Below are 15,000 nucleotides of genomic sequence, written 5' to 3'. Positions count from 1 at the left end.
TTCCTCGGCCACCGTATAGGGAATTGGGACATAAAATTTAGGCCGAAGGTCAAGCACTGGGAACTATGATGTAATTCTGCTCTGAAAATGTTTAAACAATTGTTAGGAGCAAGTGGAAAGATGGAAAAAACAGAATATGATAGGATGTATAGTAAAATTAATGAAAGGGGCTGCAGCTTGGGGCCGAGGGGATGCCGCACATTATCTTGAGTAATGCCTACACAGAGTGAGGCGCACTGACTTGTACTACCCCTCCACGGGGTAGGCAGGCAACCGTAATTTCTTTTAAGTTTATCTGAAGGGCGAACATTGTAGCTTAACCTAGGGCACAGCCTTGTAGTCCTTCAAATAATTTTAATTTTACTTCTGAATATGTCTGACTAACTGGAATAACCTAGTGACGAAAACTTGTCACGACCAGCAGGATTGCTTAATCAGTACGCCAAGTGTAAATCTGTCGCTTAGACGATTTTTGTCCCTTGTGTTTTCGAGCTTCAGGCAACACTTATCACTCTCCAGCAGAAAGGATATGATGCCATCCTGATGGTGACATCAAGAGACTACCTCTCCTACCTTCTCTCGTTATTTCTCAGTACAGCTTACGTTTTTTTTTTTTTTATTTAACCTTTATCTCTAGCTCTATTGTTTCTCCGTTATATATAATGATTTACCTACTGCAAGGAAACTAGCCATTCAAAGTAAATGCTTCACAACACCTAAGTATCTAAAAGTTACTGCAGTTATAAGCTCCTATGAAAGATATTCCTTTACCTCTTTCATAAAGGTTCCATGCTGTTCACTGTCTATTCAAAGCAGCAAGACGTGCATTGTTTCTAAAGAATCTCCACAATGAGCAATCATCAATAGACATCAACAAAGACAACTGACGTAGGGGCTTAAATTATTCTTGACTCGGGCGGACCCTACACTAAGGGTTTTCACGTAGGAGATGAGAGAGAGAGAGAGAGAGAGAGAGAGAGAGAGAGAGAGAGAGAGAGAGAGAGAGAGAGAGAGAGAGAGTGTAAAGTTACCGAAATCAAGTTCTATAGTTTTTAAATCTTTAACATTTCGATTCAACTACCGTATAAACAAAGTTTTCTAATGAATGAAACTCGCTGAAATACGAACACCCACTGAGAGAGGTAAAAAGTAATTGTTCTATGGCAGAAGGAGAGAGAGAGAGAGAGAGAGAGAGAGAGAGAGAGAGAGAGAGAGAGAGAGAGAGAGAGAGAGAGAGAGAGAGAGAGAGAGACTTACTTGTAAATATGGATCTGTAGGAATCTCTAGTTCCATATCTTCTTCTGGAGTCTGTCTTCGTCGCATTTTACTGGAAAGAGGGAAAAAATACGTTATACAAAACACTGGGAAATAAAACAAAATTATACAAATTTCCGGGGACAATAATCCTCTAGTTTTTCAGAAGGTACAAAACACGCTATCCATGATATGTCATGTAATAATGTAGTAAGCTAATGTTTATTTGAGCAAGCGTTCAACACTCAGACGCCCAGTAAATACTTTTAGCTAACGTGACGAAACGAAATTATCACTATCTTATTGCAATGAATGAGGGCCCAGTATCCTTGGCGTACGAGAGACTGCACCTTGATTTTAATCATGCACTAAACAGGAACTTTCATTCCGTGATGCCAAATGCACTCCATTCGACACGAGGTGAACCTTCGACCATAATGTCAAGGATAACCTAAGCCTCGTACAATTCATGAATTGTTAAGCTAACGTATTTAAGAACAAGGAAGTCGGCAAAAATACAGGTTTCAGGACAAAGGATGTGTTGCTTTCTTTTAATAAAAACTGTTTAGGGTTATCCTTGTAAAGGGACTAACTAGCCTAAGATTTCTTTGGTGCCTGAACCTTCCCTGTTATTTCTACTACACTATACATTTTAAGTTTTTTACAATCAAAAGAAAGGACACAGAATAACATGCATAACGCCGCAGCAACTCAAGTTTCTTCTCAAGCAGATTCAACTTTCAATCATCCCAAGCATGACTCATGTCTCACAATTCCACACAATTCGATCATACCTTGGTGCAAATCCTACTGTTCATTTTTTTTTTTCGCCTTACTGGCGCAAAGAACCATCACTAAAAGTAACTTCTGGATGTATCAGACGTCCTTACAGAAACGTTCGTTATGCTTCTTAAACGAAAAATTTCAAATTAAAATTTCAATTTTTTTTCTTTTTTTTTTAGAAGGCTTAAAATCCTGAGATACAAACTCCTACAGTTATAGGGTAAGTAAAATACGAATTTTCCAGCCATTATCATGGAACTAACAGAAAAGCATTGTCTGATTTTTGGTGAATCCAGAATACCCGTCAGCATGAAAATGTAAGCAATGATAAATACACTATCGACAAACAACTAGGGGCATAAAAAAAGAGGAAGAAGCACTAGGAATGCGGGGGAAGCAGGGCAGAGGAAAATTATCACTGGGATGAAAAAACCGAAGGACGTCAAGCACACACGGGAAGGGGAAGAAACACAAGGACGAGAAGAGTAGAAATTCCCGGAAGGGGAGAGGAGAAATATGGAGAGGAAAGGGTAAACAAGGGGGAGATGGAAGACGGAAAACTAGGAGAGAGGAAAGAGAAATGACAAGGGGGAGAGAAAAATGAGTGGGGGGAAACAGAAGAGAGAAAAGATGAAAATAAGGGACGCAGGGGATGGGACTGGGGAGAAGAGAGTAAAACACACGGGAAAGGAGAGGAAAAATGCGAAAGGTAAGGAAAAACTTGGAGAGGAAACACGCAGGGGAGATGAAACAATAATAAACAGTGGAAAAGAGCGAGATGGATGTGGGAAATGGAAGAGGAAAACACAGGAAAAGAGGGAGAAAGCAGAGGACACGGACGAAACTATTCAGGTAAAAGACAAAATAGGAAAAGATGAAAAAACACAGGGGAGAGGAGAGGGGGGAAAACCAGTTAAAATAAAAAAAGAGGGGGAGCCCCACCCCCAGACACATTGTGGTAATCAGTGTTAAACATCTGAAGCACGATTCCTAAAAACTAGGATTCCACAGCTCCGTTGCAAAACTGCCAAAGGCATCTTAATCATATCGAAAGGGCAAATGGAGGTTGAGCGACAAAGATAGTAACTGAAAGTCCTTGGCCTTAACAGACCTTAGCAATCTTCGGCGCTCTATATCCAAGCCTGTTCTTATACGTTTTGGTCTGAATGATACGAGGTCCTAAGAGGTAGAAAATATGGCATACACTCCCAGCAGTTGTTAGCGACAGAAATTGCCTTGTGATCACTTTGAATGATATCATGACAGTCAATGAATAATGAAGTTCAGCACTTGAGCAACTCAACATCTGCTTAAATTCTGATTACGAATCTTGTTTAAGAAATTGCAGAATTAAACAAAGTCAAACGAAAGTGAGATTGCACTGTATGAGGTTAAGGTTAAAAGTTCCTGCCTTGGAATGTTTGGGTGATTACTTCGTTACTCTTGTTTGCGTGCTTTGAAGTCGGCAAACGCTGACATTTTGCTCTAACAAGAGTCCTGTTATATGATCTCAAAATTGCACACCGTATACAAAGCAAGACTCTTCCTTTTAGACAACCGGACTAAGATTACCCTACTATACATGTAATCATCAGTAGATTTCAGCTGAAACAAAGAAAAGCTTTCCCTAAAATCTTGCCCAGCTTCGATCATTCACAAGACTATTCATCTGATTAAAATTTATTGCTCCAAAACGACCTCTTTACATAAATAAGCAGAGTTAATTTAGCATAAGTCGTCTTGTCGTACTACTTACACCTCTGTCAAAGACGACCTCCACTTTTCTCTCTCCTATATCTAAAATACATTTATAGAAGCGGATCCTGGGGGCTCCTTTCCCAATTCTAGGCAAATTAACTGGCTTAGCAGAAACGACTTTCGTCAGAATGAATAAACTGTTCACCTGGCTGAATTCCGTCTTGGCGACGATACTTACAACGAACAAACATCAACTTACAATTTATTTTCCCTCAGATCACAATTATCAACGGCTCAAAAAGGAGGAAAGAATTCCTAGACCTCTCCAATTCATCACAGAAAAGGTTACACATGCTCCAGATCCTACCACCTGCCCACTAGTGAAAACAAACAAACCGAGGCATCAAAATACCGACTGGAAGGTCAAGGAAGCTGTTGCAAACTTGAACAGTTATATATCTAAGGTGAGCGAAATGTCAATTCCAGCTCCGCGAGACATCGGGACGAATTAGCATTGCTTTTAACAGCCACCTCTTCCCTTTCAAACGGCAACGTCCCACAAATGCGCAGCTTGAAACCACAAAACTCGTGCTGCGGTTGGGGTAGGGATGTTTTGCAGCTCCGGTCTCATGCACTGCCATCAGGAAAGGAATTTTACGTAAAGGAATGCGGAAAGTCGAGAGAGAGAGAGAGAGAGAGAGAGAGAGAGAGAGAGAGAGAGAGAGAGAGAGAGAGAGAGAGAGAATTTTAAAAAGTTGTTTGTAGATCACCCTCATTAATATATTCTTATACACTGTTGTTAACATTCTAACTAGCAGACCTAAGTCAAATACCGTCAAAAATTACTAAAACATTCTTTTAAATGTCTAAGGCAACTCGTTTCGGGCATCTTGCGTGGGTCTGCAACAGCCAAAGGCGCCCTTCTGACAAGCGTGAAATGTGCTTCAGTTTAAGAACGCTGTAATCCTTGACACTGCCTGGTGATCCGAAACCAATTCTGTCCCGCCTATAGAATAACGCAAAGCTGTTGTGAAATGTTTCAATATTGAAATCAACGGAAATCATGAACTGACCAACCGCTGATGCAATACGGTTATAAGACAAGAAAGGATTCCTCCACAGCGAACCAAAATGAGACTGCGGTAGCTGTGTCCCTTAACCTCTCAAGTAACAAGTCACGCAAATGATACCAGACAAATATTTCTTTTAACGTGAGGCGAAATCGGTCTAACAGATCAAGCCACTGCAGTTTTAGCTGTATTGTGCTATTATTCCCATCAGGAGGATGAGATTTAAAGCCATTAACGAAGAGAGGGAGAACATTAAAAAGGGTCAAGTAGAGAGAAGTGGAAGATAAGAGAATAATGGTTAGCGACACAAAGCAAGTAACAATAGATCAAAATATCGATAGAGCTAAGCCTACGTTGTCTATGGTTATGTATTCTGAAGTTTCCCCAATGGATTCCATCACATTTCTTTAACGATAAAATCCTAGAGTACCAAATTTCAGGTTTCGTGGACACTGGATCTACGCGAAATCTACACTGACTTTCCAAAACAATAAAAAAGCAGTTAAATATGAATGTCTGTTGAGTGAAAGGTAAGATCTTAAGAGAGTTTATTGTGAAGGCGATCGTAGCAGAGCTGCTAAGTGGTGTAACGTCCAACCACCCAAGGCGCTTTTGGGATAGTAGGTCAGATCCACAAATCGACGGTCAGACGAGGTCGCTCGGGAAATGCCATCTTAGGTCACCGGAGCTGCTGATCCTGAAGTAAAAGGGAGGGAGGAGTCTTGACTATTGAAAATAGAACACTCCCAAAGAATGGGTCACTCTTCGAGCCTTTTCATTAGAATGTGAAAGTTTCAAGTTTCTCTTGCCAGATTAACTCCATGACATCAAAAAGGGGTTAAACTGATCGTGACAAGAGAGAGAGAGAGAGAGAGAGAGAGAGAGAGAGAGAGAGAGAGAGAGAGAGAGAGAGAGAGAGAGAGAGAGAGAGAAAATCTGGTACTTATACTAGTTATATTCAGTTAAGTGTCTAGTTTCCAAATTGAAGCGCTCTACGGAGTTTAAATGGCAATTTCAGAGAAGTGAAACCTTATTGAAATCTTTCTAAACCCAATAAAAAAAAATAATTCACAGACGTAAATTCTTATCTTAGTCTAATAACTGTCCCAGTACTGCGCAGTACGAGGCACTTAGTTAATTATTTCTGACATCAACGAAAACGACACGGACACCGCTCATCGTGCTGGCAAAAGTACAGTCGCTTTATTTCATTATCAGTCTGGAATGAAAGTCATTGAAATCTTTTATACACCGTAGATGGGTAACGGTCCACGGCAAACGATGACTGCAATCAGTGACAGGGGTAGTTAGTGAACCTTTATACCTCGAAATCAGGTGGCATGCCTCGACTTAAAAGGATGGCCCTTGGCAATGAAGCTCCAGGTACCCGACTAAAAAGAATTTAGAGTGCATGAACTCTCAGCCCTTATCCTCAAGGTGACCTTTTAAATCTGATAGCTACCTGCATTTGAAAGCCCAGAAAAAAAAACTAGGAAACTCAAGGTTCTTGTCGAAAAGAGATACAGGAAAACTGATGAATAATCACTGTTAATGAGCCTCTTAATTCGTAAACAAAAACTTAAACGTTCTTTTTAACCGCGTATTACCCTTCTCCGTGAGGTGGATTTGACAGTACACTTGAAGATTACACCTCGATGGTAGGGGAGAATACTGAGGTAATTTTATAAACTAAAATTAAAAATGCCGAATCCCTAATTGGTGGCATATTGAAGAATGCCACATCATCGGATATAACTAACCAGAGAACTAACGAGCCTAAGGATAACACAATGATAACATTTAATGGAAATTGCGATTTTAAATGATTGTTACCTTTATTATAAAAACCAGATAATTTTCACCAAAAAAAAAAAGCACCTTTATACTATCCTCTGAAGTTACTGGAGCATTCCCGTTGTGAAATCATGCTCTATGCGACGATAGTAGTTGTTAAAGGCATCAGAATTCTAAGTATTACATCTACTCCGAAAAAGGGGCAGACAAGCTGAAATCTTGTATGAAATGTTAAGGAGAATGGTGTCCAAATAAAAACAAACTTCATTAATAAAAATTAACACACCTCTTTCCCATGAACGAAATACTGATTCGGGATTCTTATTACCTACTCACTTGAAATTCGGTCTCCTAACCCTTTCGTTATTAAAGAACCTAACCTGCGACAGAGTTCCAGTATTAACGCCATTCTTAAATTTGAACAATAAAGCCTTCTCTCTTAAAAGACCCAAATCCTACCACATTTATGGTTTTCTATTACAACGTAACTAATAAGAGAATAATTTCAGATGCAATAAATATGAGGATTCGGTGTATCTAACAGTGAAAACATCAAATGTCATTTTCCTTGACCGAGGTTTTTCTTCATCAACATGTGTGGCAGGCAGACACCAATGTTCATCATGGCATTTGGGTTTGCAGAGCCCAAAGCCGACCAGTCATTACCTTCTATAAAGCCAAGGCAATGAAAGGGGTAAAGGAGCTCGCTTGAATGTCAAACAATGCAGTAATTATACCATACAAAGGGTTAATAACGGGTGACAAGTTACTGGACTCCGAGGAAAAAAGATTTTACGCTAAAATCTGAAGAAAATAGCTTGCAAAAGCAGCCAAAAATCCAATTAACAAGAAAAAAAAGTTAACTTCTAGTACTGGACAGTGTGACAAGAGCACTTAAGACCTGAAAAACAAAACTATAAAAAGAAAGTAATTCTGATCCCTCTATCAACTCCAAGCTCATTGACAAAGACCCATTAACTAATAAAAAACGAACAACTTACTGTCCGTCAGTCAAAACCAAAGTTACTGTATCGTTACTAAACTTGAGACATCAACATAGCTAAATAAATTCCAGCAGCATATTTCAATCTTATTACTTCATATTTCCAAATATTAAATGTGGAAATTCATACTAGGCATTACGAGGTTAAGTGACAAACTCGTTGTCTGTTAGCTCAAACTAATGACTTATAAATTTGCATCCAAAATTAAAATAATTTTGTAAAGACCAAGTAAATCTTGTATAAAAGCTCTATGTAAATAACAGAAGCTCTATGTAAACAATCAACAAAACTGTCTTAGCAGAAGACGTCACCGCGCAACTCAGAACTGGTTCAAAGCACTTTGAACAGTTTTGTACTGAAACCCTAACTAACAGGATAATACGTAGAATAAGATTACAATGCCAGGCTTGTTCATACTCTCTAACGCCTGCCCCTGCCCCAGCCTCAGCTCTCTCTCTCTCTCTCTCTCTCTCTCTCTCTCTCTCACACACACACACACACACACACACACACACACACACACACACACACACACACACACACACACGAGACCACCCAAACCTTACTGGCGCAAATTTTTTGGCAACGAGGTTCAAGCGAGATTCTACATACGCAACTGATCTGGCTTGTTGCCTTAATATTTCTACATTAGGCTTTAAGAAGTTAAGTCTTGCTGTTAGCTGTAACATTAGCTGTAATTCGTAGTTTAGTAATATCGAATCACTTTCAACGCCAAACTGGCTGCACAAGTAGCAAACTCAATTCAGTCATCACCTCATCACTTAAGACATTAAACCTTACGCTCAATAGGAAATTTAGTACGGACTGCATCTCCCCTGCTGACGCACACTCAAGGTTTCAAAGAATGACCAAGATATCCTTTGCCATTACTTCTCTATAAAACAAAAAAGTTTTATGAAAAAATAACATATCTTACGGCTCAACAGTGAAGTCTAAGAGGATTACTACATGCCTGGCACTGAAGCAATATCCGCTATACACATCTCAATTTTCATTTTCCCACTTATGAAAAGTTAATTTTGAAATATTTTGCAGAATCCCTTCATGATGATAACACGTGACAGCGGGTTCTTTAAAGTTGATATTTTTATAGCACTGATGTGAAGTAGTGTTAAAATATTCTGGCATCTGGTGAACTTTGAATGCTATATTTACTGACATCTAAGATGTGATTTTCAGTCCACTGTAGAACATTCATAAATGTTTTTGAACGACTATACAATGGAACAATGAACGTGCAGCCAAGAATAAGAAAAATGCAAAACACATCTCTGCTTTTCTTTGACAATACGGGGTGGAAATGTTTTGTATAATTTTGCCTCGATAAGTTAAGACGTATGTCAAGGAAGGGGAAGATTAACTCCCTTGTCCATTCCATTTGGGATTTATGGAGACTGGGTAGGGGGAGGGGGTTCGTCCCATGTTCCGGCAAGAGTGAGCGAGCGAGATAGAAGCTTCGAGGAAATGCGGTGACTATGCAGAGGTTCTTCGAATGTCGTTGAAAACTAGGAGAATGTCTCCGTAACAATACGATCTTTCCTACAGTTGAACTGGATTAACCCAGACAGACCAAACCAACTTTTTATATATGTTACATTGCAAAAAGGTTCGCTCGCATGTGCTTCATTATCTCGCAATTCTTGCTTTCGAAACGAGCGAGAGAGAGAGAGAGAGAGAGAGAGAGAGAGAGAGAGAGAGAGAGAGAGAAAGGGGGTGGTTAATGACGCAATTAGATGTTCCAATTCTGCCATCCAAATGACAAACTAGTGCAGAGGCTTAGGCCCCCATCTAACTGTCTGAGCGTTACAATGACCATTTAAGCAGGCTCTGATATAAATAGTATTACAACATACAGATTTCGCCTAATCTGGTACGCCTTGTTATTACAGGTGAGAAAATAAACATCCGGTCATTCACGATCCTCTCTAACTCAAGTGATTTTGGCCATAAAACTAATGATCACTATACTTGGTATTATATAATCACATTCTGACCTCAGCATTCAACATTTTGTAAATTACATTAAACAAGCCGTTCTCTCAAAAATTATGAACCAAGCAGCATGTTGTACGGTTCTTTGTATGGCCCTTGCAATAAAAAAAATAATTTCACTTTTAGAATTCCTTGAGAATGTTTTGCTCTACGCAAATGGAAAACGGATCCCATTCCTTTGTTCAGTCTGATTTTTATGGGGCTTCTCTATACTCTGCGCAAAATGTCCACTTTAGTGCGTCTTTTACATGCTGCAACAATCTGTTTAACATCCAAGCAGGTTTCTTTTATTTTTGTTTATTTACTTTTTTTCTACATCACGAAGACCTCGCAAGTCCGACATAACAGATCCTGCTTCGAGCCATCTAGGTCAAAGTCAAATCTGGCGGTTCTTTCTAAAAGTCAGTCGTTGCGTGCAGGTCTCCGACGCTCGGTGCATCAAATACATCACGCTCTACCTATGAAAGAAGAAACTTGTGTGTAATCTGTTTCAATAAAACAAAATCTACGAATACTTGAACGCAGTTCACTGTTGTCAGTAACAATACCGACTTCGCGAAATAGCATGAATATTTACACACAATAAAGCACTTGAATAAAAAACATCAGAATATTTGCATGTTTAAATGTCATTATACGATCATAATACTGAAATGCAGTCTTCTTTGCAGTGCACTGTTTAACGTGCTTGCACGCATCCAGTCACGCGGTTTTACCTCGTCTACATTATGTTCGCTGATAATCTTTAACCAATTTTACTATACTACCAATATCAACTCATTTATTGCGTCGTCTTTTTACGTGATTTTAATCTTGCACCTTAAAGAAGGCAGTTGACATTGTAAAATCCGGAAAATTACGTCGTCTTTTTACGTGATTTTAATCTTGCACCTTAACGAAGGCAGTTGACATTGTAAAATCCGTTAAATTACCAACAAAACTCCATGATATATAGTTTTCCCTTCAGTCTAACAATGAGATGGCAAGGCTCAACCAAATAAGTAGCAGCAGTGAAAAACTGACAACAAACAGTAAAAAGTAAGAAATGTCTAACATTCCATGATGCAGACTAACATTTCAAGAGGATGACTAACGCAAAACTTAAAATCCCCACGTTTACTTAAATCTCTAAATCTTAAGGAGAACTATTCATCGAAATAAATCTAAAGTAATAACATTGAGTAATTGGAACAATGTCATTTGATTTAAATGTGAATTGTAATTTTCCTTGACATTTTTATCCTACATATCTTACACATTTTTAAACAGCTATATACACCGCAGGACCAATCTTCCAAACTATAAAAAAAAACTGCTTCATACATTGGAGAAACTGGTTAGGAAGAGTAGACAGAGTCAAACGTGGTTACTGTGAGAGCACATTTACACTTTTGTAACCATTAGAAAAGCTATTACAAGGGACTGTTTCATTATTCAACAACGACCTTTCACATTCTCTAGTTACATTCAATTCAAATTCAACAACTGCAGAATAAAGGAGATGAGCGGTCATCTACACCACCTGGTCGAAGCTTCGGGTATTACAGTAGTGACAAAAGCCTTCCCGGGTTCTTAAATATGACATACTTGGCTAAACATCACCAATACGAAGGTTCACTCATTAAACGTCACGGAACTCGAAAAATCTTTTGTATTCATACAGAAGACACAGAACGACTGTTGAGAATCATATTTTAGGCAGAACCAGACATCGAAAAAAAAAATGGTTACAAATCATGTTCTCAAAAAAAAAAATTAAGACAAAGCTGCAAGTAATCTCAAGGTGATTAACACACACACACACACACACACACACACACACACACACACTGTCAGTTCGGAACAAGTTGGGCTGGCTTCATTGTATAAGGTAAACCAATCCTTAACAAAATTGCAAAGTTTGAGCTATTTTACGGTAATAATTTGAAACTCGATCAAAGTTGACATTTTCCATTAAAAAAAAACTAGAAAACATACTTTCATTCAATGGCAAAGTTAAGTGCTACATGTGTAACTTAGGCCTGCAGCTTTCAAAGCACATCAAAAACAAATAATAGTGTACTTTAAAATCACAGTATATCGTATCAGAACCTTACATGTAAGAAAAAATGAGTGAATTTGATTCAAGATTCACAAATAAGAGTTTGTTCTTGCTTTGAAGAAATTATCTAATTTAATGTATTTTATTATCCTGTCTTTGTGAAAATTAATTCCCCTTTTAAGACAATGTAATTACATACTACGATTGGGTTTTTTGTATTTTTCAGAGAGTATTTCAGAATTTTTTCATTGCAGACAGTACTCTATGACAAATTGAAAAACTCAATCGTTATCCCCACGATTTGTTTTAGATTAACAAATGCAAGGCATTATAGGGAAAGAATTCATTTTTTGTTTGTTTACAAGAAATCTGACACCAGAGATCAGTGTTAAACAAAGCGCGCAGAAATGACCTTGCAGTAACCCGCAGTTCAAAGTCCTAAACCACACCTAGGAAGAAGAATCACGACACGGAAAGGTACTTACCGGGAATATTTGTAGGTGACTTTAGCAATCACAGCTGCTGTCGACGGATCATGGATGGCCAGGTTGACCATACTTTGACTCCAGACCAGCTTCATCATTATTTGTCGTAAAAGGCAATGACGATGGTTCCAAGTTATTTGTTAACTTTTTCGTAAAACACTACTGTAAGCGCAACACTGATAGTTTTTCTTTTTAGTCTTTGCAAGGCTCAGTTATTTTCTAGTGTAAAAATAAACAATATCAAGATCCAAACGAGAAAGTTCGTAGTGTAACCAGTGCAAGTAAAGTTTTTTAAATATTCATAAATAAAGAAATAAATATTAAAGTAGCCTAATTTGGAAAGGGCTCAGATGAAGGGGCCACTGAAGTAATAACCTTTGGTTACAGCCATTAGCCTAGCAATGGCAACCAAGAGGTCTTTGGTCACTACCATAGCTACAAGATTTATGAAATAAATTGACGACTTATGAAGTTGGGAGCAGGGACTCTGAAGGACGCCTTGCTATCCACTTGGGCTGTCGATTGACTGAGAGAAACCAAGTGGTGGGGACCCTATTAAAGTCCTAAACTGCATGGCCTTCTACAGATACCACGAATGCCGCCGCCGCCACCACCACCACCCACCCTCCCATTCCAATCTCCCCTCCCATTGAAAGGCAGAACTCGTTTCCACATTCTTGGGCACATCTAAAAAAGAAATTACTTCCAATCATCTTTCCTCTTTCCACGTATCGCAGGACCAACGTTTTCCCTCGAAAGGAAAATGTTGACGTTGACTTCTTGTGAGTAGGTTATGCTTATGTGAACAACCTGTGTTTCAATATGAAAGTAATGGGACGTTTAGTTAAAAGCTTCCGACGGTATTTATTATTTTCCCAATGTTTTGGTACTTTTTCTGCTACGTCAACCCTCGAAAATATATAAACCACTTGTATATTAAGTTAAAAAGATATCTACAGTTTTAGAGATACTAATGTTGTAAAATACCTTAAAAAAAATGCACAATCCTAAAGTTCTAACAAGGAAATCTAAGCTGTCACACTAGTTTACCCGGGACAGTGTAAAAATACTGAAACAAAACTAGGTACTGCACGGAAAACGCAGCAAATTCTTTGGCGAAGATGATGTCAATATAAACACACTGTCCAGCTAACACAAGCAACTCAGTAGTGTTGCCGTCTCTACAAGGTAAATGCAACTTTTCATCATGTTCAAGTTGAACTGAACCAGCTTGACGAGGGTGTGCGCTAAAGATCGCTTGTCATAAGGTCAGCAGCCTTACACTGAACAACAACAGAAACCACTAAATAGAGAGAGAGAGAGAGAGAGAGAGAGAGAGAGAGAGAGAGAGAGAGAGAGAGAGAGAGAGTTTCGAAAGTGGATAACAGTAAAATGTAAGCGATATACATAAATCGTCACTCGTGTGAATCCATGTGTGTTCTCATTTATACACCCACACCACCTAGTATTTTAAACCTTTATTCACTTAGGTGAAAGAAGAAATACGGAATTAGAATGAGTTCACATTTATTAGTACAGAGAGAGAGAGAGAGAGAGAGAGAGAGAGAGAGAGAGAGAGAGAGAGAGAGAGAGAGAGAGAGAACTAGAAAATAGCAACAACTTTCAAGTAGTCAACTTTGACCTATAATTTTTCACTCAGTTCCTCACAGACCCCTGATAATGACCACCTGACATACTCGATGACCAGGTAGAGATGGCCAAATTAGACCTAAATAGATCTTTCCTTAGGGTAGTCGGGGAGGGGTACGGGCATATTTAGTATACATGCCAACAGATGTACCCAGCAACCCCAGTTAATCCATCACTTCAAAAACATGCACAACGATAAAATTCAAGTTTAAAAATAGAATGAGGCTTCGAGTACTACGTTCCAATTCCTGAAATCTGAGCACAATCAACTTCCGAAATATAGAAGGGCAAAATTCACAGGAAGATCCAAGACAATTACTGCTATTTCGAGCAATGAAATGCTATTCTAGATTTGATTCCAAGATGTATTATCTCGGGGATTCAGTGAAGTATTTCGACATCTTAAAATTGTTACTGAGAGAGAGAGAGAGAGAGAGAGAGAGAGAGAGAGAGAGAGAGAGAGAGAGAGAGAGAGAGAGAGAGAGAGAGAGAGAGAGCCTTGAAGAAAACGCACCATTTCCGGTTCAGCACAACTATATTCTGATACTGGAATTTAATCCAACTTTTAAAAATAAAGTAAAAAAAAATCTGAACTGAAATACACCTAAACTATACCAATCGGCTTAGGTTATTAAAAAAGTTTTCTAACTATAACACTGACAAATTAATATTCCTATTACTATCAATATCAGTATTTGATATGCTTACTTCAAATTCGGAACACGCATACCATATCCTGAATATGCCCATATATCTCAAGTGGTTCATAAAGGTGGAAGATCTCTAATAATCATTCATTTATTTTCCATTATATTACCCGTTTTCTGTTCAGAAATCCGTAGAATTTATAGCACAAACGCAACAATTTACGATAACATCAAGTACAGTTACGTTACCAATCTGCTATCTGATGGAAGAGTATTTCCTTGTTTCATGATTATTTGTAACAGACGTTTATTTAGACGTCAAGATTCATAAAACATGCCGCACGTTGCAAGGCAGTGGAATGCCGATTAATAAAAGGTCAAGGCCTTCAACGGCTATCCATTGAAGCCACTGTTATCAAGTAGTTCCGGAGAAACGCTGGGAGGCTCAACGGAAAGGAAGCGCCAAGGCAAATGCAGATATGGGAATGTGTTTTTACTCTCAGTACCCTTGCCTTTTTGGTGAATGAGTAACTCGTGGTCGTGGAAGACTGTGAATCAACA

General features: G+C 38.7%; 1 protein-coding gene across 22 annotated transcripts in view; it reads right to left on the bottom strand.

Moving 5' to 3' along the window:
• LOC136838576 (uncharacterized) overlaps window positions 1–15,000 on the bottom strand; it is a 211,861-nt gene that overhangs the window by 10,818 nt on the left and 186,043 nt on the right. For 21 of the 22 annotated variants that reach the window (XM_067103755.1, XM_067103744.1, XM_067103765.1 and 18 more), the window contains one exon: window positions 1,258–1,327. In XM_067103755.1, the coding sequence (XP_066959856.1) occupies window positions 1,258–1,327 (70 nt within the window). Of the gene's footprint in view, window positions 1–1,257; window positions 1,328–12,142; window positions 12,284–15,000 lie in introns of those variants that run through there. The other variant, XM_067103753.1, reaches the window with a different exon arrangement.

The sequence above is a fragment of the Macrobrachium rosenbergii genome, chromosome 5 (assembly GCF_040412425.1).
Source record: "Macrobrachium rosenbergii isolate ZJJX-2024 chromosome 5, ASM4041242v1, whole genome shotgun sequence".
Lineage (NCBI taxonomy): Eukaryota > Metazoa > Arthropoda > Malacostraca > Decapoda > Palaemonidae > Macrobrachium > Macrobrachium rosenbergii.
This window is presented reverse-complemented; position numbering and strand designations above follow the sequence as displayed.